General features: G+C 50.0%; 1 protein-coding gene across 7 annotated transcripts in view; it reads right to left on the minus strand.

Moving 5' to 3' along the window:
• The window catches only part of EXD3 (exonuclease 3'-5' domain containing 3), a 256,573-nt gene that overhangs the window by 119,394 nt on the left and 112,588 nt on the right, over positions 1-24,591 (minus strand). For all 7 annotated transcript variants that reach the window (XM_063175042.1, XM_063175038.1, XM_063175039.1 and 4 more), the window contains 7 exons: positions 15,456-15,622; positions 13,824-13,962; positions 13,271-13,484; positions 12,196-12,305; positions 10,891-11,086; positions 9,631-9,797; positions 7,212-7,382 (listed from right to left, as the gene is read on the minus strand). In XM_063175042.1, the coding sequence (XP_063031112.1) occupies positions 7,212-7,382; positions 9,631-9,797; positions 10,891-11,086; positions 12,196-12,305; positions 13,271-13,484; positions 13,824-13,962; positions 15,456-15,622 (1,164 nt within the window). The remainder of the gene's footprint in view (positions 1-7,211; positions 7,383-9,630; positions 9,798-10,890; positions 11,087-12,195; positions 12,306-13,270; positions 13,485-13,823; positions 13,963-15,455; positions 15,623-24,591) is intronic.

Here is a 24,591-nt window from a genome sequence, read left to right on the forward strand (position 1 = left end):
GTACCACCCCAGGGAACCATTCCACCTTGAAATAATTCTATACAAAAGCAATCTTTTAATTTTTTCCCTTAACTCAGATTATTTCTATTTCCCCAGTCTGGGTCACAAAGAAGGAAACAGTTCTACTGCACAGGGGGAAAAGGAAAAAAAACCTAAGCAGGTAGTTCTAGGAAAAAAAAATGTACCGTGAAATGTGTCTGCAAACTTCATACCTTTAACAAAACTGCTCCTTAGAGAAGGAGGGTGTTATTGTCCTGGCAACCCAACACACAGGAATTCTGCACCTTTCCAGGCTGCAGGAAACATCTCCCGAAGAGTTTATCACCTCCCGACTTGGAATCCTGGACTTTTGTCAGAGTCCTTCAAGTGGAAGGTGTGTGCTGAGTTCCCAGGGAGCCATCGGTGCCCTGCTGCCCTTCCCCGGGCTCGGGGACACGCACAGGGGGCGCTGCCAGGGGGAGGCCCCGACTCTGGAGCTGCAGGGGTGACGTGTGACTGACCCTCCTCACACGACTGAATGACGCCCCTCCCTGCCACCCCTCACCCTCCCGCAGGAGGGACAGACTCACAGCAATAGGAGGATTCACAAGGATTCCCATGTGAACCAGGACTCAGCAATGATCCTGCTGACAAGAGATCAGTGCTTTGAAGTAGGCACAAGGTTATTTCTCTTCTCTGGCTTGGATTCTGTTAGAAGCCCTCATGTTTTTCACTGACTCCAGATGTGTGTCATGGAGGTCTCTCATCTGGTTCAGAGTGCAGCAGCTCTGTCTGGATCTCTCTCTACCCTTGGCAGGAAGACACATTTGGGATCAGAGTCCTGCTGCACTTCCCAGAGAGACACCAGCGAGCACAGCCAGGGAACACCAGACAAACCAAGCACAACTTTTAAGCTCTGTCTTGAGTAGTCATTCTCTTAAGACTCACTGAACCTATGGCAACAGGAAACAAGGGGGAGAAGGCTTTGAAGGCCCTGTGCAGGCAGTTAAACAACTTGTTTTTTCCCTTTTTTCCTCTTTCTGAGCTTTCAGGTATCTGCTTCCCTCCTTTAGTTGTGAAGTCACTCTTTGGCTGAAAATTCTGCACTGAGAAAGTTATTGGCAACAACTTCTAAAACATCTTTCTACAGGCAAAATTACGGGATTTCTTTCAAAATCAACCCTCTCTCGCTCAATAAAGGAAAAAAACCTCTAAGAACAGGAGCCTTGAAGGGGCAGCACAGACACCCCACGCAGTCCTGCTGCTGAGCAGCCACCACAGCACCCTGGGGGCACGGTAGTGAGGGAGGTCTGGTAAGGCAACAGCAAAAGGTTACCACAGGGATTTGCCAGGGAAAAGGGATGTGAAATTCCTCCAGACCCATGTTTGCTTCAGGGTAAGTCTGAGGATTTCACAGCTGGAACACTCCACTCTGACTTTCTGCATCCAGGGTTAATTAGTCCAAGCTTGATAAATCCCCTTATCTAAATGGCTCTGCAGAGACAGGCAAAGAACATCAAATAAAAAGGAGAAAAGCAATAACTCTTCCAACATGTTTTTCTGCCTCTGGAACAACGACTGGGAGAAGCACACAGAGCCAGAAAAGCCATGTGATAGCACACATCTGACTGAGACCACAGAGGGTATGTGCTGGAGAAAAGGGCACAATTCCTTCTTTTTCTGCAAAAGCAACAAGGGAAGGCAGCACTGGGACCATGGGGGGGATGTGTGGTCAGGGATGCAAATGAGAGGAAAAGAACACCCAGGGCAGCATTTTGGCATCGGTGTCAGGGACCTGTGCTCTAGCCCAAGTGCTTCAGAGAGGGCATTGGCCTCAGTTTCACAATCTATTACAAAGATAATATCAACTTCCTCTGGAAAAGGCTCAGGCCTTCTGGATAGAAAGCACTCCCTAATCTGTTGGTATTACTGATTATCCCTTAACGTGTCTGTCTGTTCAGCCAACTTGCATCCTGCAGAAATGAATGAACCCACAGGAATTACTGTCAGAGAGACCTGCAAGGGCAATGACTGAGGAGAGAGGGCAGAGAGACACCCTTTGTTTCCAAGCCAGCACCAGCAGCAGGATGATTCGTGACAATCTAAAGAGTCCTGAACCAAGGCCAAAGGAGGTTCCAAAAAACAGCAACACAAGGCTGTGCATTTGTAAGTTAAACTTTGCCAAGTCTGTGCAAGACACATGTTGGGCAATGCCACATGTCCTTGGAGAGCCAAACTGCAGCACAGGAAAAGCTGTGTTCCCCTTGCAGTGATCCTGAGCCTGGGCCAGCAAGGCCCTGCTTCAGACCAAGGGAGAGGACAGAAAGTGTCTGCCCCAGGATATGTGCTGGGAAAGCACCCAGACAAGGATCTGCTAGAGAAGGAGATCACAAAACCCAGTCCAAACCCAGAGGCCCTCCCTGTAATCCCAGGCCCTTTTAAAAGAGACAGTAAACCAAGAGCTTAACAGCTCTGAGCACACTCAGTCCAGCTCTCCCAGTATTGCAACCCTAATCTTCTCTTCAGCATTCCTGAAAAGTATAAATTGCACAGAGTTATCACATGGTTTTGTAACGTGGCCTTAAATGTCACACCAAAACCATCCACCCAGTTTTCTCTGTGCAGATCCATTTGTATCAAGGTCTCCAATGAAAGACCTTCTCCTCCTGCTGACCCAACATCAAAAGCCAAGTCTTGATCTTAAAAGCAACACAGCTCTTCATCTGCCCTTTCTCAATTTAGCTTCCCACCAGACTAAAAAGACCAGCAAACCTGGAGAATGTCACCTACATCAAAAATATGGAAAAAGCCAGTCAAAGCTGAGACAAGATCCAAGATTAGATTCCCCCATTAGGTGAAGATCTGCTCACTGCAGGATTAAAATCCCTTTTGTGTCACCTGGCTCCAAATTAGTCTAGGGCAATTTAGATCTGGGTGCACAATGCTCTATCTGGCTCCTGAGATCCATCCAGCCTGGCCCTTCACTGCAACTTGCTGGTTCACCTGGAGCTTTGGAGGGTAGGTGTAACCTTGCAAGGGAACCTTCCACAGCACAGGAGCCTCAGGAAGCCAGTTTTACCTGCCTTCTGGTTATTAGCATACTTCAAAAGATACCAGGTTTGCCTTAGCATCAGATTATCCTTAGAGATGAGGATGATTTTGAAGACCAAGAGCAAAGTCCATTCAAAAAATAAAGTAAACCAACCCAGAACACAACTGGAGCAGCTTTGAGATTCCACTGAGTCTCTTATTAGAAACCTAAGAGACTATGAACATTTTCTTAAAACCTTTTGCTCTGCCCCCAAGGTACAACATTGCAGAAGCTACTGTAGTCACTCAGGCTGCGGGATGATCCTGTAAGGTTGGTGTGAGAAGGATCCCACTGCTTTGCCTGATTCTCCAAAATTGCAGAGAAAACAGGAGCATCCACTTTTCAATCTCCTTCCAATTATCTGGAAAACCCAAAAGATGGGTTTAAGATTCTCTGCAAAGAGAAGTTTGGAGAAGACAAGATGGAATCATAGAATAGTTTGGTTTAGAAGGGATCTTGAAAAGGTCATATTGTCCCAGCTGCTCTGAAGTGAGCAGGGACATCTTCAACTGGGTCAGGCTGCTCAGAGCCTCCATCCAACCTGACCAGGAATTTTCCAGGCATGGGGCATGAAGGACCTGGGTAGGAACACAACAGGCACAGGGCATAATTTTAAGTAAATAAACTTGTATTAATTGCAAATAACACATTGCTTGTAAGAGTAAGTGCAAAGGCAAAGGGTAGATCACCCAAAACTGGCACCTGCACACTCAGAACCTGCTGCATCCCAGAGATGGAATCTCTACATTCTTTACCCCATGGATTGCCTGGAGCTGGAGGCAGAGTCCCTGGGGAGGAATGCTGGATGCACACAGCCCTTTGTCAGAAGCCACACAGCAGAGAGCCAGGCTGGGGCCAGCCTGGGACGCTGTGAAGCCCTGCAAAGGCCCTGCCCGAGGGCAGTGAGCAGGGCTGCCATCCAGGACTGCTGGGGACAGCACATGGTGGGTCCCACCAGCTCTCAGTGCACAGGCTGCAAGAATTCCCAGCTAAAGGAGCTCGTCCAGCACATCTGGAACTAATTCCAGCCCCAGCTGCAGACCTGCTGTGCCATACAGGTGTGTGCAGGAGCTAGAGCAGGTAGAACAGCAGGGTAATATGGGAAAAACAGCACGGCCACCCCACTGAGTGAGAGGGCTTCATAAAACCACCCCCACTGCATCTGTAAGGACAGCCTGTGAGTTCTTTGCCTTTCACATGAGGATAGATTAAACCAGAGACATTTTCAGTATTAATTTCTACTGTTTTTCCATTTTTAAAGATTTTCTGTATCTGCATTTATGACAGGCAACTTTAATCAATCACATCTCCAGCCAAGTCCTAATTAAATGGCATCATTAAATCAGAGACTGCAAGCTGGTAGCATCTCACAGCACATGAACAGAACCACAGAATCACAGAATCATTAAGGCTGGGAAAGACCTCCCAGGTCATCAAGTCCAACCACAAACCCAGTACTGCCAACTCCACCACTAACTCTGGTCAGTCAGACGGGATCCAGTGGATTGTGGTGCCAGAGGCCCTGCTCTCACACCTCTCCAGATCTGGCATGACAAATTCACCATGACAAGTCCAAGATAAAATATTTAGTCAATAACAGCAACACAACACAAAGCATAACACAGGACAAGGGTTTCACATCCATGGGAATGGGGGTTTCCAAACCATTTCCTGTACCACGTGCTAGCCTAAACAAAACAAAAAACAAACAAGCAAACAAACAAAAAATATAAATCCATAACTACCCAAGTACAGCTGAAGAAGTTCTCAGGCTTTTAAGCTTGATCCCAAATAACAGAGGGTGAAGGACCAGACCCATCTGCCCACCAATACTTGAAGCCACTTTAACAAAGAAAATGAATGAGAACAATAAGGAGCAAATGCCAGGTGCTGCAGGAGTTCTTGGCACAAGGAGAAGTGTAGTATGACTGATAAATAATTTGAGTGAAAAGACTTTAATAAAGAGCAAACACTAATGCTGTACACTCTTAGGTGTCCCTAGTGACACCAGTTTGAGACTGTGCTGGGACAACACCCAAACCATCTGTCTTGTACTCAGTGACCAGGATCCAAACCCTCTGCTGGCCTTTGCAATAACATTCCCAAGTTTTTGGGTGTAGGGTGGTCAACATTCAACTTTGATTCAATCAGGACCAGCCAGATATCAAACAGGGTAGGAGGAGTCTATTTTTATCTTTGATTATCCAAGCCCAGATCAAAGGCTCTGCAATACAGTAACACTCCAAGGGCTTTTGATAGTGAAAGGATGTTTGTCCAGTCACCATAGAGAAAGCAATGTCAAACATCCTGTCCATGGCACGATAAGGGATGGGGATGAGAAGTGGAGACGGAGCTCTGGGGGGAGGCACTGAGAACTGGTTTGTTTAAATAACTTGTGCAAGTTTGGCAGGGAGGAGATATTAATTATTTCTGCAGAAGTTAGAGCCTGCCCCGGATTCTGGCCAAGCAGACATCTGAAGAGGAAACATCCTGCACACCAGGCTGGGTGATCCATGCACATTTGATAGCACACACTGTGTGGCCTGGATATCTCTCTTGACTCCCTCGAAGGCAGGGAGGTCCTCTGGGAGATGTGGACAAATAAGAAAGCTGGGCAATCACCAACCAGATCAAGTTCAACAAGGGAAAGTGACAGATTCTGCACCTGGGATGGAGCAACCCTGGATATACAAACACACTGGGGAATGAGATGCTGGAGAAGAGCGTCACAGGAAGGAACCTGGGGGTCCTGGTTGACAGAAAGTTGAATGTGAGTCAGCAGAGCCCTGGAGTCAGGAAGGACATTTGTGTCCTGGGGCCATCATGTGGTGGTCAAGGGAGGGGATTGTCCCATTCTGCTCTGGGCTGGGGTGGCCTCACCTCGGGCCCTGATGGCAGTTTTGGGCACCACAAAGTAAGAAAGACATTAGGCCATTAGAGAGTTTCCAAAGGAGGGCAGTGAAGATGGTGAAGGGCCTTGAGGAGAAGCTGTAGGAGAAGTGGCTGAGACTTGGTCTGTTCAGCCTGGAGGAGACTGAGGGGAGACCTCATTGCAGCTACAAGTTCCTGGTGAGGGGAAAAGGAGGGGCAGACACTGATCTCTGCTCTCTGCGACCAGGGACAGAACCTGAGAGAATGGCATGAAGTTGTGTCAGGGGGGAGTTGGGCTGGAGCTCAGGGCAAGGCTCTGCCCCCAGGCTGCCCAGGGAATGGGCACGGCCCCGAGGCTGCCAGAGCTCCAGGAGCCTTTGGGCAGCGCTGCCAGGGGTGCCCAGGGTGGGGCTGCTGGGGGGGCTGGGCAGGGACAGGGGCTGTTCTCAATGATCCCTGTGGGTCCTTTCCAGCTCAGGGCATTCTGTGATTCTGTGATCTGCACTCCTGGGATGGCAGAAATGTGTCTGAAATGAAGCAGCATTTGTCTCTTATCCAGTAGGCAGAGGGGCAGTTATTAAGGGAGCCCAGAGCAATACTCATGGTCCCCTCTTCCTTTCCCAAACACCACTGCAAGTTGTGGCTCATCACCTTTGAGTCACCTCACAAGGCCAGCCAGGATGTTACATGGCCATTGATTAAGGACATTCTCCCTTCTGTATTGAACAGCCATCTTTGGATTATGGGTCTGCCCAACTGAACTGCACACAAGGCAGACAAGTACCTTCCCTGTAAGCCCAAACTGGAGTGCACTAGAAACCTAAGTGAATGTTGGCTCCTTTCACTGACTTTTGTCTTGTTGCAAGCACACACATGACTTGGTCACGTCTTTGGGGCTGGAGATGATCGTTAAGGCCCCTTCAAAGCCAAAGCAAACCATTCTGTGATTCTATGATCTTTACCCTCCCCTTGTGTTCTTCTCATGACTTGAGCTGCCCCAGCTGCCAATGACACAGACAGACACACGTAAGAGTAAGATCATAGCAGTCTCTGCTCCCCTCCTCTCTCCTGGAAGTGGAGAACCAAGGCTGCACACCACTGCAGGGACCAGCTGATTCCAGCTGCCAGTGCTCAGGGTGACCCAAAGAGCTGGGAATCAGCACAGGGATGGAAGGAGGGACCCATGGGGCAGCTCCTGCAGCCTGAGCACCAGTGCAGCTTCCCAGTGAGCCCCATCATGTCCCCATGGACATGGGAGCTGTGAACTCACCTCAGCAGCTTTCCTGTGGTCATCCTCATTGTCCAGCAGCCGCACATCCACGCCCAGGCAGCGCAGGTAGCGCCCCAGGCCCTGCAGCATGTTGTCACAGACCACACTGAACTCCTGGGGGGAGACAGGGGCAGGGGGGCGTGAGGGCTCCGTTCTGGATCCTTGGAATTCCTAGAGAAAGGCAGGACATCCATAAGGAGCAGAAATCTGATTCCCAGTACATTTGTGTTTTTACTCCCTGCGTTAGTTCACCCACCATGGCACATCCAACTGCCTCCTTCCACCTGTGTCACCACCTCCCCGTGCTCTGCAGCCCCTCTAGATCCCCCTTCCCATCCTTTCCACATTCCACTTAGGCAGGGGGCAGAACATGATGGGGCTAATTCTGAATTCGCCATTCTCTCACTGACCAGCTGGCCACTTGATCCAGGGACCTGCAGCCTTTCCCTGGAGAAGTGCCAACCTGGCCTCCAGTGCTCTGCACAGGCATTCATCATCAAGAAATCACAGAAACATAGCCAAGGCTGTTGTTCCCCTAAATTAGTCTGCAATTAATAAACACGTGCCAAAGCTATGATTTGGGACAGACAGAGGGAGAAACAGGTAGACAAAGCAACCACGTCAACTCTGTTATCTTTGGAAAGTTAAAAATAGGCAGTGCCTGAATTCTGTTTGTTTTATTTCAAATGTCTGCTGCTGGGGGAGTTCCTGCACTTGGAGGACTTTGGCTTTGGGAGGCTCCCAGAAGTACAATAGCTAAATTCATGGAGAAGGGAAGTTATTAAGGAACTTCCAATGTCCAGCTTTTGACTCCAGGAACTTGAATCAGCTGGGATGACTGAAGGACACTGCCAGCAGCTATGCAGGGAGCCAGCACTGCAGACCAGCTCTGCAGGAGCTGGCCCCAAGCTGGGAATGCTGTGGCACACCAGGCAGCTCCACCTGGGCTCTCCATGGGAACCAGCTCAGGTCCAGGAGCAACCCTGGTGTGATGCTGCAGTTCCCAGCAGCTGGTCCCTGTAGCCAGGGCTCTGCAGCACTGGGCAGACTGGGCTGTCACCAGTTCCTGCAGGACCCTGGTCGATGCAGCTGTGACACCAGAACACGGTGACAAGGAATGGAGCTGCCCCCTGAAGCTGAGGCAGTTGGACATGCTGCCCCTGGCTGCTGCTGCTCTTCAAACAGATGTGCAGGAGCTGCAGCTGGCTCTCAGCCAGTGTTTATCCAGTGACCAGCACTGTCATACGGAGCTTTTTTCTCACATTTCATGCCAGCAGAGAGCAAAAAGCTTATAAAGGAGAACAGAGTCATTAGCCCCACTTCAGACAAGGAAACACTGGGAAGGAGAGCTTAGAGTCCTGCTGGATGCAGTCAGGACAAGTCTGCTTTTTTTGCCACCCCAGTCCAGGTTTTACCAACTGCCTCTGGCTGATGAATCTGACTGTGCAGAGCACAGAGATAACCTGTGGGTGTCCAAGGTGACTGAAGCCTGGAGTGCTCACTTTTCCCACCTCTGCAGCAGCCACCCAGCTCTGCTATAACACACAACATTCCCATAAATGCAATGCCCAGGGAGCAGCTCCGTGTTCTCCTGCCTGCTGAAGGCCAAGGGATGCTGCACATTTTCACACAGGTGGACACAGTCAGCAGCATCTCAGCCCAGCCGCGGAAAGGGGCACTGACTTCAGGAGCTCCACACACACCTGGGGCTCCTCAGGATACACAGATACACACGGTGGGTCTTCTCAGGCAATAACAAAATGGGATTTGTGCCAGGGTTTCCAAAGGTGTACAAACCACTGAATGGTTCCATTTAAAATGTAAAATGTTATTCCTGAGAGGCACCAGTCACATTTCAAGATACTTAAGCAGAGTTGCACAGCTCTGGTGAAGTATTAAGGCTCTGCCACAGGACAAATTCTGGGAGAGGCCTCTCATGGAATGTGGTGGTGGGCAGGGAGGCAGAGACAAGCCTTCAGCAGAAAGGCATTTTTGATGGATCATTTGCTTTTAACTTTGCAGACTTCTACTCCAGACACAATAAAGGAGATATTCCCAATGCGAAAGCAAGGTGTGGAAGCTCAGTAAAAAGGAAAAGTAAGGAAGTAAGAGTTTTGAAACCTTGGCCACAGAATCCAAACCCAATGTGGAAGGAGTATTTCCACGAGCAAGGCTCACTGGGCTTAGCACAAAGATCTGCACCCACACTGTGCAAAGAAAGTGAACCTCAAAGAGCAGGGAAAGCTAGGCCCAGGCAGGCCAAGGAGAGAGCAGTGTCCTGGGAGGGAGGGGTAAGGAGGATGTTTGCTGCAAGAGTCCTGAGAACAGCCGTGCCCAGGGAATGGTGTGACTGAGAGCAGCAGCGTGTGATTTGCAGGGGTCTTGAGCAACAAGCAGCTCTTTGAAGATGTTTACAAACCTGTCCAGAAGGTGATGGTGCTTCTTGTTTATTCAGCTGCTTCTTTGCCCTGGGTTTTTTGCTCTGTTTTCCCACCAGACTCTCTGTCAGGTCTGAACCCAGACCAAAGCTCTCGGGGTCCTTGCAGAGCCTCTCATAGATCTCCAGCAAGCAGTAGGCATCTGAGGCTGCAGGGAAGAGACTGTGAGCCTCAGCTCATAAGAGGCTCATTCAAAAGTAAATCAGAGGCTTTCCTAAGGCAAGGAAGAGCCCCCACCTTTGTAAAAGCCACTGTGAACAACTGTGAAGCTGCAACTCCCTCAGGTCATACCCTCAAGCTCCAGGACTGACTCACTGAGCATCACAGCTGGACCCACAGTCACAGAGAGTCAAGGCAACAGCTCCTAAAGACAGGCTCTGCCATCTCCACTCTAACCCAGTAACCCAATGTAGACTGCAGTGTGGCTCTTCCAACCACCACCAGGTAGCTCCAGCCAGCCCCCATTCCTCACCATTGTCCCCAAGCCTGCCCACAGCTCCTTATCACTCCTCTTGACAGGAAGGGAGCTTCCCCAGGAGATGCAATATCTGAGCAGGTACTGCCTGAGCTGTTTGCAATCACCTGCCCACACTCAGTGCCCTGTGCTGCTGCTCCCTGCAACGGCAACAGGAGAACTCTCCCAGCCAGTCTGACAAGTCCCAGTGATTAACTTTTGTGAGAACTGTGTCAGCTTCAAGGATAGTCGAATTTAACAAAGGGCTGGTTTGCATCAGCAGACTGTCCTTTGATGCACCAGGAAAAGATTCAGACCCAGACTTCTGACTCTGGGGTAATCAGCAATAAACTCTATGGGTCCCTCCATAGCCCTGAGTCTGTGCTGCAGTTTCTGACACATCTGCCCATTTCAAACAAGCACCTCACTGTGACAAATGAACACGGCATTTGTTTCCCAGGAAGGCAGTGAAATGAGGCAGAAGGAAGTGGACTTTCCTCCTTACAGTTATTGAGAAGAGTTTCCACTGAGGTGATGCTTCATCAGACAAAATCTGCAAAGCACAGGAATTCCTTCCTCAGGGAAATAATGAATCACTGGACAGTTTAAACTTCAACCATTAAAGTCATGTCCTCAAAAGGACAAACAAAACATGTGCTGACTCCTTTGAACAGGAACTAATCTGCAAAGCCATTTTCTTCCTCTGCTACTTAAAAGACTTTCCTGGGGACAGAGCAGCCAAGCACAGCCTGGCCTGGGCACCTGCAGCACCCAGCCAGGGCCACACCTGCATAGAGGATCTGCTCCTCCCGGAGTGGCCTCTTCTCCCAGTTTGACAGCTGCTCTGTTTTATCCAGAGGCTTCCCCAGCACGTGCTGCACCAGGAGGCTCAGTCCCCTCTCCGGCTGCCTGACCCCTCTCTCCTCGTGGCTGCGCTCCGGGGACAGTCCATCGACCTTCCGGCCGTCCTTCCCCCACTGCAGCTGATGGAAACACAAAGATACAAACCACCTGGTTAGGAAGCAGCTCCCAAACACCTCCTGCTCCAGCTGCTGGGGCCAGGCACAGCCCTATGACATCCCTCTCGTGCCTGGCATATTGAACCCCAGCCCTCAGACAAGGGCTGGGATGGCACGAGATAAACGCGGCATTGGGTTATTTCTTTAACAAACATGCTTGCTGGGGAGAAATGTCTGCCACAGCCAAGGAAGGGGGAAAAGGGCATTCTTGTACAGCCCTGCACCAGAGGCTCCTTAGGGGTCTGCAGGGTGCTCACCATGCTGGGGGCTGCTGGGCATCCACGCAATAAAGGACCAGCAGGGGCAGTTCAGCACCTTTCTCCTCCCAGTCCCAGTGGGAAAAGCATTCCTGTGACACCCTGGGCAGCAGCCCTCTCTGCAGCTGCCATTTCCCAGCTTAAACTGAGGCAATGGCTGCTGGCAGCTATGTCAGCCATGCAGCACTTCCCAGGTTAAGCTATCAATCCCAAAGATCTGCTTCACCTCAACCCACAGCCTCAAAAACACTTTTACATTTTACCCATTAAAATGGTTGTACTGAACATTTTGTGGACTGCTGAAAGCTCCTGTGCAAATTTGTGTGCAAATTCAGGGACAGCTGTGCTTCAGCTGACCAGAAATTCCTGTGCTGAACCCACCAGCAGCCCTCCTAGGAACATCAGAGTTCTGTACAAATCATTAACTCCACCATATCTGCTTCAATAATTCATGGCCTTGGAGTAGCAGAATTTCTACAAGAACTTCCTCTTCCTAAGTATAACTTGTGCTGAGAAACCTTGTCCTGGCTGAAAGGAGCTCAGTCCCCAAGAGCTTTTCACAGCTTCTATAAAGGCTATGAAAAAGCTGTCAGTAACATAAGCTTTAACATTTTAGTTGATGAAAACCAAATACTTCTGTCTTCCTTTACAGAATCCCAACACCTCAAACCATCTGGAGGAAATGGTCTCTTTACTCATGCAGCCATCTCCCTGCCAATCCAGGATGCAAACAGACACTGCTGTGGATTCAGGACAGTTATCCACCAGCACATGCAGGAGACACCACTTCCCACACCTCCATGTGTTTATCCTTACTTGTTTGTCCACTGCAAGAAGATCCACCACACCTTGCATTTGCTTCTCTGTGTCTTTCAGAGCAGAACATGTGGCTGCAAGGCTGCTGAGGTCTCCAGACATCCCATAACCTGGAGACAAAAGAAGCCCAAATCACACAGGTAGGAAAACTCAAATCACGCTTAATGCACTGCAGCTTCTTCTAGTTCAGAATCAAAATGCTGACAAAATATTTATAAGCATTGGTGGGAAGACTGTTCAAACAGGGAGCAAGACTGGATCCTGTCTCTTCTGTTCCCAAGAGACACTCCTGCAGATCAAGGGAAAAGAGAGGTGCATGAAAAATGCTGAGTTTAAGATCAACTTACTTAAAATCTGGGAAATGTATTTATGAATTTGCCTTTGAAATCCAGGTTTAGCAGCTCCTGATAAAAGCTTCCAAAAATCATGTATGGTAGTTCAGAGATCTTTGGTGTCCAGCACAGCAACTCTGGGACAGCACATCCTGACAGCTCTGCCCCAGGATTACCTGAACCACTGAAGGCTGGGTGTCAGCTGGGGATTAGTACAGAGCTAGCACAATCCCAAGTCTGAGAGTGCAAGTTATATCAGGAATCCTGGATCTGACCTGAAATGGGGACATACAATGGCATGGACCTGTGTCAGGGGATGGTCAGGCTGGAGCTCAGGGCAAGGCTCTGCCCCCAGAGGGTGCTGGCACTGCCCAGGCTGCCCAGGGAATGGGCACGGCCCCGAGGCTGCCAGAGCTCCAGGAGCCTTTGGGCAGCGCTGCCAGGGGTGCCCAGGCTGGGGCTGCTGGGGGGGCTGGGCAGGGACAGGGGCTGGGCTGGGGGATCCTGGTGGGTCCCTTCACGCTCAGGGGATTCTGTGATTTTGTGATCCTGTATTTCTATCACTCCCAGTTACACCAGTCACTGTTTCCTGACCTGGAAGTGCCTGAACACTCAGGGCTACAAAAGCTGGTTCCATGGCAAGTGGATTTAGGGAATGACAACAACAAGAGGATCTAGGAATGACAAAGATGACAAAACAGGTGGTGTGAAGTCCCGAGGTGGGGAAGAGAGAGGGGTGTTACCTAGTTTAGTGATGGCTGCATCTGAATAGAGCATCTGGATGAAATGGGGAAGCTTCTCCTTTTCCCCCTCAGCCTCAGCTTGCTCCAGGAGCCGTGGCAGGTCCAACAGGAACACCTCATCCTTCAGTGCAAGTTGCAGGAGGGCAACACGGGGCTTCCCCACCATGCCAAAGGAAGGCTTCCACTCCATGTCCACACCAACGACCTGCCCAGCCTGCAACACAGACACTTCCTGCACCCAGAGCCTGCCTGTGCTTGAGAGGAGCCTGAAGAATCTGTCCAGGACATGAGCATTTCCTCCCCAGCACCTGCAGCTCTTTGTGCAAACTGCCACAGACACAGGGAACTCTCAAAGCACCTGTGTCACCCACAGGAACCTTCCCTGGTACAATCCCTAACACCTTCCTCAAATCAGACCAGCCTAAAGGAGCAGCTGTTCTTGGCTTGGGGAGGTAGGCAGTGGATGGCAGTGGCCACAACCAACTCTGTGTCTCAGCCTGGCATGTAGTTCCAGCTCCATGACCCTGCCAGGCCAATCCCAGGTCACACTCACCTGCAGCACCTTCTCCCAGCACCGCAGTGTCTCCTCCCATGTCTGCAGAAAGTGAATATTTTCCCGTGGAATAGGAAGCTGATAATAGTCCTTCTTCTTACTGGCCTCATAATTATCTGCTTTTGTAACCTCTTCTACCCTGCACAGAATCAGATGCAACAGTTTGAAGCCATGGAAAGCCAGAGGAAATCCTCGACTGGAACAAGAGGGTCAAGTTTTACTCCCCTTATTTTACCCTGACCCTCTCTTTCCCCATGACACTCAGCTCTTTCTCAGAGAAAAGAAACTAATCAAAGAGATTCAGCTCCCCTGGAGAGATCACACATTTCTGGTTAGTGTCTTTCCCATAGAGACTTGAAATGGTTCATTATTTGGGAAACTATTAGTAACCTTATGTTTGGGAGGCTGTGTGCCCAGTTTTGCAGCAGAGCAGCTCTCCCTGCACAAACACTCTTTCCTGTGGGTTTGTGTGCATGGGGAAGTCAATATTTGTGTAAAATATTTAATGAAGGTGTGCAGCCTCAGGTCTCCTGGAATATTCTCACCTGCAAAGCTCAGGAGCCGTGTGTGGTGTGACCAGAGACAGATGATGTCATTTATATGCTGGTGCCACCTTGTTGTGTGCAGTGTGAACTCCCTCTGGGAACCTGTGGCTGTGTTACTCAATAGACTGGGCAGCCAGACTGTTTTATGGGGTTTCATGGCTCTGCCGACTTTATAGCAGCTACCACAGCAGGTATCATGACTGGGTGAGTAAACTGCAGTACAAAGGGGTTCATTAATCCATCCCAGCTCCTCACGCAGGGCAAGCACACCCTCACCTGCCTTTCCTCCACAGCACAGGATTCCCACAGCACAGAGGTGGTAGTGATGGGTTTTATCTCTGGATGCACAGTCTGTGGCTCAGCCACATATCTGCAATCACCCCTCTGTGTTTTGAGGGCTTATCCCTCATGGAAAAACCTCCTGGCTCCCAACTGGCAGCTGCTGTGGTTTCTGGAGGGAGGAGGAGGAGGGCAGCTCTGGCAGTGCTTTGGATCGAGGCAGGAGCATGTCCAAGACAGACAAGAGTTTCATGTGCTCCAGAAAAAGCTGAGGACCCTCTGGAGAAGTGTTTTGAGGGAGATTACATCTGTGTTATATTTCCTGAGATGACACAGTGCTTGAACAAGTGCAGATATGCATGAGGAGAAAGAGCAGATCCACAAAACCAGGATCCCTGAACATGAACAGTTCAAGCCCATCTGTGAGACCTTCCCAAAATCATCAGCATTAAAAAATAATAACTAGTAAAACTTTGACAGATCTGCAATCACCTCAGTAAAACAGATGAATATTTGCACTGTTGATCTGGCAGAAGAAGTGTAAGAACCCTCACCAGCATGAAGCAATCTCACAGAGCTTCTGTGTAGTCAGGATGAGTTTAAAATGCCCCTTTCACAGACATTTCCAGGCTTATGACAATGAAATGCAGTGTGGGCAGGGCCACAATGGGATCCAAGTATATGGAGGAAGTCTTTGCAAACCTCTGTCCCCACGGATGCATCACAATAGACAATTTTAAGCAAATACACATTGTTTGTATGACAAGCAATCTGCATGGTTTTCCATGGCACCAAACCGAGGATTTACCTGTCCTGGATGTGCAGCTTCTGAAGCTCCTCAGCCACAGCCTGGGGCAGCATGTCGGGGGGCACCCGGCAGTGCCGCGCCCACCGCGCTGCCCCGTGCGCGTCGCAGTGCCGGAGCAGCGACTGCACCAGGTGTGCCTGCAGCCACCGGTTCTCCCCAACTGTGCTCTGCAAGGGCAGCAGGGGAGAGCACACTGTCAGTGCAGCTTCCATCCTCCCCTCCCAGGAGGCACCCTCTTGTAAAAAGCTTATTCCTTATATCTAGTCTGACTCTCCCCTATTTCCGTTCAAAACCATCAGCCCAAGTTCTGTTGCAATAGGTCCTGCTAAAAACTCTGTCCTCATCTTTTTTATTGGCCCCCTTTAAGTACTGAAATGTCTCCTGAAAGCCTTCTCCGGGTGAGCACCCCCAGCTCTCCCAGCCTGTCTCCAGAGCAGAGGGACTCCAGACCCTGGAGCATCTTTGGGATGGCTTTCTTAGGATAGACATTGGCTGTGTGTCCAGGGCACATGGTGATGTGGAGTCTCCTCCGTCCTTGGAAGTGTTTGCAGGGATTGTTGTGATTGCCAGTCATCCATAGGTGACTATGGATGGGATTGCCAGTCATCCATAGGGCAGGGAGGGTACATCAGCAAAGCTTTCCTGAGTGGCGTTCAGAGCCAGGAAAAGGCTGACATCACCCTCCAGCCTCCTCCCCCCAGTGCTGTGAGATGGGGGCTCTGGGACCCCTGGCACCAGGCACAGCCACGGGTCAGTCCAGGCTGGCAGCGGTGTCACCCTACACTGGAATTCAGCTGGATGAAATGTGCTGTGCGAGTCCCACATCCAGCTGGGGTGAACAATGATTGCATAAAGGAGTTCTTCCCTCTGTGTCTGTTCAAGGCCCCTGTGAGGGTGAGAACTGGATCATTGCTTTGGGACAAACACACTCTCAGGTGTCACTGTGTCACTCCCTGTGCTCACAACTGCAAACAGGGAGGACACTTTAGGACATTTCCTGCTCCCAGCTGTTCCCTGAAGGAAGGGAAGTGCCTTGGCCCACTGCAGAGCCTGGGGACACCAGCACAAACTCACCCTGCCTGTGGTTCATGGCACAGTGCCCACCCTGGCAGGGGTCAGCAGCCACTTGCAAGGGGCAGTGACAGTCGATGACAGCTGGGTGCACCAGAGCTCTTCTGCCTTGTCCACCTCTGAGAGGTGCAGGTGTAAGAGGAAATACAAATACAGTAACACGGAGGCTCACACCAGCTCCATGGGGTGGGAGCTTCTCCCCCTCCTCCCCAGCCAGCCCACATGTGCTGCAAACATCCCAGAGCCCCCACAGCCACGTAGCAACTTCTCCTCTCTGACCTAGTCATGGATATACCCTTGAAGCTAATATTGTCAAGAAAACTGCTAAAACAAGCTGAAACCCTATAAGGTGGCCCAGGACCTGTAGCTCTAGGACTGGCACTACAAACGAGAATTTCAGAGGAGTAAAATGCTCAGATCTGCACTGGAAGTCCATCCCCACTATCTGCCCTTCGCTGCCCACCCGCACTGCTCGGGGCCCCAGCCTGCTCCCAGGGAGGGCAGCACCTTGCTCCCTCTGCCCAGCGTGTAGGAACAGCTCCCAGCTGGGTGGGAGGCTGTGGCCGTGGGGCCTCATTCCTCACATTCCTTCAGTAACTAAAAGGTGAGAATCTGTCTTCAAAGCAGACACAGAGATCAGGAAACAAATCTGTTGATGGCCCCAAGGTAAAAAGGAAGGGAAACAGAAAGCCAAGGAGAAAAAGAGAATGACCCCCACCCAGAGGTGCAGAAGGGGGCAGAGGCTCAGAACAGCTTGGAGGGATCTGACACCTCAGGTAGCAGCAGCCTGCTCACAAAAACTGCTGCCTCAGCACTCTGTCTGCACTCGGGAGACTGCCAAATGCCAAACCACAGCTCTGCTCACGGATATTTGGAGGTACAGTTTTACTGCTGTTCCCAAGGGGCTGGGGGCACACCAGGAGCCCGGGGGAACAGGACAGGGGCCCAGCAGCTCCCCAGGGGCTCAGGTAGAGGAGGGAAAGGCAGGGCAGGAAAAGGACAGGACACATTCTTCTGCTCATGCTTCTTGCCCTCTATACTTCCCCTGGCCATGCCAGTCCTGACCTTTGTGCCTCTCTCCCCTCTTTGCCTTCCGTGACTGAGCTCAGACAAGCACTGAACACGTGAAGAGGGGCTGAGTTAAATCCTCCTGCACATCTGCCAAGCCACTTCTCAGAGTCCTTCCCCAAAAGAACATATTTTCTTGCTAACATTGCAGAGCAATTCCCTCTTCTTGCTCCCCCTGTGTCCATCCTATTGTCTTCCTGTCTTTTTTCTAAAACATGAACTCTTTGGTGTTGGAGCTCTCTTCAGTTCACCCCAAGTCAATTCTTAATAAATCTCATTGTGGCAGGTTTATTTCTGGAAATAATGAGGTGCAGATTTTTTAAAATATTATTTTAATGATAACAGATTTCTTCTTTCAACCAGAAAAAACAACTCTGTAAAGAAGGTTAATCTCTCCAGAGATATCCCATCTTGCATTCTGAAACAGAAAATAGCTTTGTTTGTCTTTTTACTGAAGAAAAAAAGAAAAAAACCAACATTGCTCCAAAGGGGAAAGGCTTCCACCGCAACAGCTCTGCAAGAGGCAAGAATGTGGAAACTTTGGCCCCAGAGATGTGGGCACAGATGCAGAGAGTAATGTTTCACCAGGGATGACATTTCATGTGCTTTGCTGTCAGTAAATGAACACTTCTCAAGAGGAAACTGGCACGGGTGCTCTGATCAACATCAGCAACACCTCCGAGCAGGAAAAGATTCTACAGAGTATGAGGCTTGTTTACATCCCTCTTGGAATTCTAGACATATCATACATTCTTTAATCCATAGGAACACACAGAAACCCCTGACACCAACAATAACCCATGATTAAAGCTTTCCACAGTGATGGCTGCAGATTTCCTGCCCGTAAATCCTGTTCTCACCACCAAGGCTTCACAAAGCTCACACCAACCACGCAGGGCAAGCTCAGCAATGTCCTGACCTTAACCCATCAACCATTTCTCCATTCATCCCAATAATTTTGAAACCAAATATCCAATATCTCCCTTAGAAATCACCCTATCCAACCCTAGATCAGTTTTATCTGTATGTGTTAAGCTGCATTTCAGTCCCTGCCAATTCTGCCCTTTGCCTCAACATCTTTTCCCAAAGAGGGACGTTATTCACACGACTGACATTGGCTATTTGCAGAGTCAGATTTTAATTTAACTTTTGAATGTCTTGGCCAATTTCCCCTGTTTTCAAGTGCTTCCAGAACCAACAAAACCCCCTCCTGCTAGTGTAGAGAAAATGTCAAGGAGAATATTTTAAAGTCAGCAATTTTAAAAGGGGAAAAAGAAAGCCAGGCTTGAAAGGGACAAACCCCTGTCAGCAGTGGAAGGCACTGAGAGCACTGCTGAGTTCTGTGTGGTGTGGCAGGTACAGGCACCTGTGCTTAAACACTCCCTGAACATGCCACTGTGGTACTGTCACTGCAACTTTATTGTATTTGTGCTCGAGGTTTCTTTTTCAAAGTTTCCATCATTTGTGCTGCATGTGGAGATGCTGCAGTGTCACCATTGGATGTCACTGAAGGGAACTCCTTGAAGCATAAGGGTGGAGCTGGGACCCTCAGAGGCAGCTCAGACCAGGGCCACAGCCTTTTCCCTAATGGGAGGGGGATCTTGTCTTCTGGAGAGCCTACAGAGATCCTGGAATTCCAGAATGGTTCGGATTGGAAGTGATCTTAAAGCCCATCCGGGTCCAACCCCCCTGCCATGGCAGGAACACCTCCCACTGTCCCAGGCTGCTCCCAGCCCTGTCCAGCCTGGCCTTGGACACTTCAGGGATCCAGGGGCAGCCACAGCTGATCTGGGCACCCTGTGCCAGGGCCTGCCCACCCTCACAGGGAAGGATTTCTCCCTAATGTCTATTATGATCCTGCCCTCCTTCAGCTTAAGGCCATTTCCCTTTGTCTTGTCACCGTCTGCCCATGTAAAGTCCCTCTCCCTCTCTCCCATAAAGCCCCCTCAAGTCTCAACAGGCTACAGTAAGGTTTCTCTGGAGCTTCTCCTCCTTGGGCTGGACACCTCCAGCTCTACCAGGCTGGCTTCAGAGCAGAGGGGCTCCAGACCATCTCTGTGGCCTCCTCTGGACTATCCAATGCCTTTGTGGTGCTGAAGACCCCAGAGCTGGACACCGTGCTCCACGTGGGGTCTCAGAAGGGCAGGGTGGAGAGGGGAATTCCTCTCCCTTGGATAAAGAGGCCAACTTTCCCTCCAGTCCGTCCTGAGCAAGGTTTCCTGTGAAAGCAGCAGTCACTCAGCCACCGCCACCACCCACAGCCACCACCCACAGCCAGAGCCTGAAAACACCCTGAGAACACCCTGAGAACACGCTGCTTTCTCATCACTGGAGCTGCTCTCTCGCTCACAGGCACTGGGCACTAATTTATGAACTGGAGAAGAGCAAAATAGGCTCCATTGAGAGCCGCGTAGCCCGGTTTTCAGATAGCGATCAGTGCGTCAGTGCCGGAGCCACGCTCCCGAGCTCGGCAGCCATTACCACATCAATGGCGGGGAAGGGGCCCGCTCCTCCTGCACAGAGCTGCGGCTCCCCGGGGCGGGCTCGGCTCCTGGGGCACGTTCACACCACTCCTCCTGCTTGGTGAATCCGGACACTCGGCTTCCGGGCCGCCGGGGCCTCTTCCAAGGGCAATTCAGAGGAGCCTAACTTAGGATATCGCTGGCAGGGATCAAGGCAAAGGCAACTCTTAAAGTCAGCTTGCCTCTGAACTGGGGCTCCTCACAGGGAGCTGATTGTTCTGGGCAACATGGAGGAAGCTGCTGGTTTGTGGTGAGCAGCTGAACAATATTGTGTGACAGGATGCATCTGCTCCATGTTCCCGAGTGCCTCACACAACCACGGCCAAGTGGCAGCCCCAAGAGTCACACCACACAGCTTCTCTGCTAAAGCTCAGCCCCACAAGGGCTTTAAAGGTCCCTTCCAACCCAAACCGTGCTGGGATCCCATGAGATGGTCACTGGGTTGAAGCACATGGGGAGGCTGAGGGAGCAGGGCTTGTTCAGCATAGGGGAGTCCTGGCTGGATGTAGGGGAATATAATCCCCTTCTCAGTTTTATCAGGAGGGACCATAGAAAAGATGGAGTCAGATCCTCACAGAAATTCCAGCCAGGCCGAAAAGTAAAAAAATGAGACAGTGAGAGTGGCTAAGCACTGCAACAGGCCCAGCGGGGCAGTGGAACCAGGCAGGAGACGGCAACACCTTGTGCCACAAAGCTGGCCCTGGTCTGAGCAGGAGGGCAGAGATGAGCTCTGAGAAGAGCTAATTTCAAACTGAAATGAGGCTCTGATTGTGTGATTAGCAGTGCCCTGCATTCCCCAGGCTCCTCCCCACACAAACGGGCAGCTTCTTGCAGCAACTGCTGCTTTCAAGTCCCAAGCACCTCCTGGGCGAAGAACACCCAAGATCTCATTTACCCAGAATACAGGATGGTCCTGATCATACTCAACAATACTACACAGAGATCCAAATACATTTCCTGCACTGGGATGCCTTCCAAATTTTTGTCAGGCAGCCCCTGAGGGAAGTAATTCATTTTCAACAGATGAAGTCATTGTGTTTCCAAAATCTGCTCTGGCTGCCACAGATGTGAGCAGGTACAGAGCAGAAGGAAAGAACCAATGCAGCTTTCAGAGGCAGATCTGGAGAGAGAGTATTTTCAAAAAAACATGAGCAAGAAGTTAAGATCATTTCCTTCAGCACATTGCTGGGTGTCCTCCATGGGCCTTCACGCAGCTCGCAGAGCCACAGAACAGATGAACCTGCTGCTGGCAGCAGCCCAGAGCACAGGGCATGGACTCTTCCCTCCACAGAGATGAAAAGCTCCAAACAGGATGTTTCACTGAAGTGAATCTGGCATGATCATTCCCAGATTTCACTTCAGTAGCTTCAGTAGTGGATAGCCATGTTAATTGGCTGGACAAAGCACAAACCCATACAGAAATGGAAGACCATGGAATGTCCTGAGCTGAAAGGAACCCACAAGAACCATACAGTCCAACTCCTGTCCCTGCCCAGACACCCCAGCAACCCCACCCTGGGTATCCCTGGCAGCACTGTCCAAAGGCTCCTGGAGCTCTGGCAGCCTCGGGGCTGTGCCCAGCATCCTCTGGGGGAAGAACCATTCCTGATATCCATCCAAAAACTCCCCAATAGATATTTAACAGGTTTAAGAGGGAAGGGCAATGCTGTACAGGGACATTGCTCCCATGTGCCCAAGGAACCATCTGGCACAGAATCCCCCAGACACTTCAGGACAGGCTTCTGGATAAAGAGTACACCATGGTACATCTGTGAGATAGCAAAGCTCATCCTGATTCTGGATCCCACTCCCCCACTGACTGAAAATGCTCTCCTAGAAAGTCAGCTCTTACTGCCCATTTGGCCACTGCTAATGCACAGAAGGTTTCAGGGAAGGGATCTTGTCCCATTGCTCCTGTCACTGCAGACTTCACACAGATCCCCGGAGGAAGGCAGCCTGAGGCTGTGCTGGGACCAGTCAGCAGTGCCACTTGTCTTTGGGGCCACTGATCAATTCCTGGTCTTGTTCAGCAGTGTCAGCATAGCCTGACACTGTGGGCACTTTCCCAGATCATAACCTCTTATTTTAGCCCACAATTATCTCATTTTCCTCAATTACATCCCACAAGTACAGGTATGCTGATACACAAAATCACAACTCACCTGCAATACTTGTTATGCCCTCCACTTAGCTGGTCAGGGAATGGCAGAGGTGTAGCTCTGCAGTGAACTGTAGTATCCAACTAACCCCACTAAAATAACCTTTGTTTGAAGAGAAGAGTAACTGCATGACATCCATAACCCACCAAAATACAATTACATAGCAAATAGACTAAGGTAACTTTACCCTACTTGCTTTTTCAGATATCATTTCTTTTCCCTTCTTTTCCCTTCAGGACAGAGTGTGAACTCTGTCCTGAGGATCTGTGCTTCCTCCCAATATCTCTTTCTCACAACCACTGCAGAGGCACCTTCTGAATTCTAACCTAACCCTGGCCCCAGAGCTGTTGAATATTATTCATCCTAGGGACCAGCAAAGGACCAAGGACTTGGTCTGAATACAGAAGCCACAGATTTTTGATATGCTTCCAGGTTTCTCACACCTCGGTCCCACGATGGCAGGCTGGAGATATTTTCTGGGAGCACTCCAGCGCTTGGCAAGACTGAAGATGAATGAGGATGGGGAAATTGGCCAAACCCTTTCAGAGCAGAGTACTGTGTTACTTATCACAGTAGATGCTTTGTCTAAGCCCAATGACACAGTGCATTGAAGACAAACTGGCAACCCTTATCTTCCCAGTGTATTTTGAAGTAGCATTTATCTCCCTGCCTTTTGTCATCGTGTCACACACACACACACACACACACACACACACACACACACACAAAGGAAGTGTCATGGGACCATCCTGCTCTCCAGTTTAAGGAAGTGGAGGCTCCCACTGTGTACTGGGTGACCTGCACTGCTGCTGTCACTGAGCCTGAGCCTGCTGTCACCAAACATCGTTTCTCTGGGCTTTCCAGCCTCAGAAGGTTTTTACAACCTAGGCACTTCCATAAATGTTCTACAGAAGTCACCATGTCAGAACTCTCATCTGGTTTGTATCCTGGAGCACGGAGACTTGCACAAGGAAAATACAGCTCTCTGCTAAGCTCTGGGGCTGCCTGAAGGGTGCATATCCAATCTGAGCACTCCAAATTCCAGCTTAGCAGCAGCGTGTGACATCGACTTGTGCTACAGAATCTGTCTGCAGGAATTCCACAGAGTGAGGAATTCCATGTGCTGCCAGAGCTGGGCCCAGTGTGGGGACAGGAACAGGGCCCTGCAGCTCCACATCACTGCAGGGCTACCAGAGCTGCACGTGTGTGAGGGAGTGAAACCACTGCCTCTGTGCTTCTGCTGGGACCTGAACTCACAGGGCGAGTATTTTCAAAAAACACGGAGTTCACTCACCTGTTTGTCGGGATGTGCGTGAGCCAAGGTCACTCCAACACTGCTCGGTTGGTTTGGAGCCCTGGCATTAACCCTAACCAGCTAATCCAGTGTGCACTTACCCACCAATAACTCCAGTAAGTGTTGCCTAGTCACATAGATCGTGAGAATACATAGACTCCATTTAGGAAAAAAAGTCTCCTCTTTTCTATTTAGGAAAGCCTTCAAAGTAAATAAGCAAAATCCTGACAATGGAAATACTTGCTCAGGAGCACAAACTCTTCCCATCATTAATGTATGGAAAAGAGATGCCCAGGGGACAAACGTAAGTTACCACTGATTTCTGTTTTGCCATGCCCAAACCTCCCTGGCTCAAAGCCAAAGCAATAATCAGTATCTGTGCAAGATCTTTCCCAAAAGCAAAGCTTGGCAGTTGATTTTTCTCTGCTTTAATCTCTTTTGCTACACTTTAGCTCCTGGTGGTTTTTGTTCTGAAGGAGAAATGCTTGAGAGGGTTGACTGAATGAACTCTGAAATTCACACCCTGGCAAATTGGACTGATTTCCTAAATCCATAATTACAACATTCCTCAGAGATATGCATTCTTTCAGAGTGAACAAGGGAAGATTAGTTTCCTGTTTCTTCCCATTTACATGACTTCTCCGTCAAGAGGAACTTTTTTGTTTCTAAACAATCCTCTGTTTATGTGGTTCTCTTCTTGGCAGGGAACTGGGGAACTAATCTTGCCTAAAAGTAGAATACAGCCAAACTATCAATTGTCAGCAGCCTGATTATCTGTGTGCAAGGCAGCTGATTTGCACAGGCTTTAGAAGCCAATATCTGTCAGTGAGCACTCAGACAGGGACCGATCGATTACAGAGGATTTAAATAATCTGGGATGATTATTGAATGGCTGGATCGTTTTACTGCTGGCTGGGTAAGAAGGGCAGAGAGGGTCTGTGTGTGTGAAGGCTGAAAACTGAGTGACACTGGGCAAACAGAGCCCCCACACCTGCACAGCCCCAGCTCACAGCAGCTCTAGC

The sequence above is a fragment of the Melospiza melodia genome, chromosome 22 (genome assembly GCF_035770615.1).
Source record: "Melospiza melodia melodia isolate bMelMel2 chromosome 22, bMelMel2.pri, whole genome shotgun sequence".
Taxonomy (NCBI): Eukaryota; Metazoa; Chordata; class Aves; order Passeriformes; family Passerellidae; genus Melospiza; species Melospiza melodia.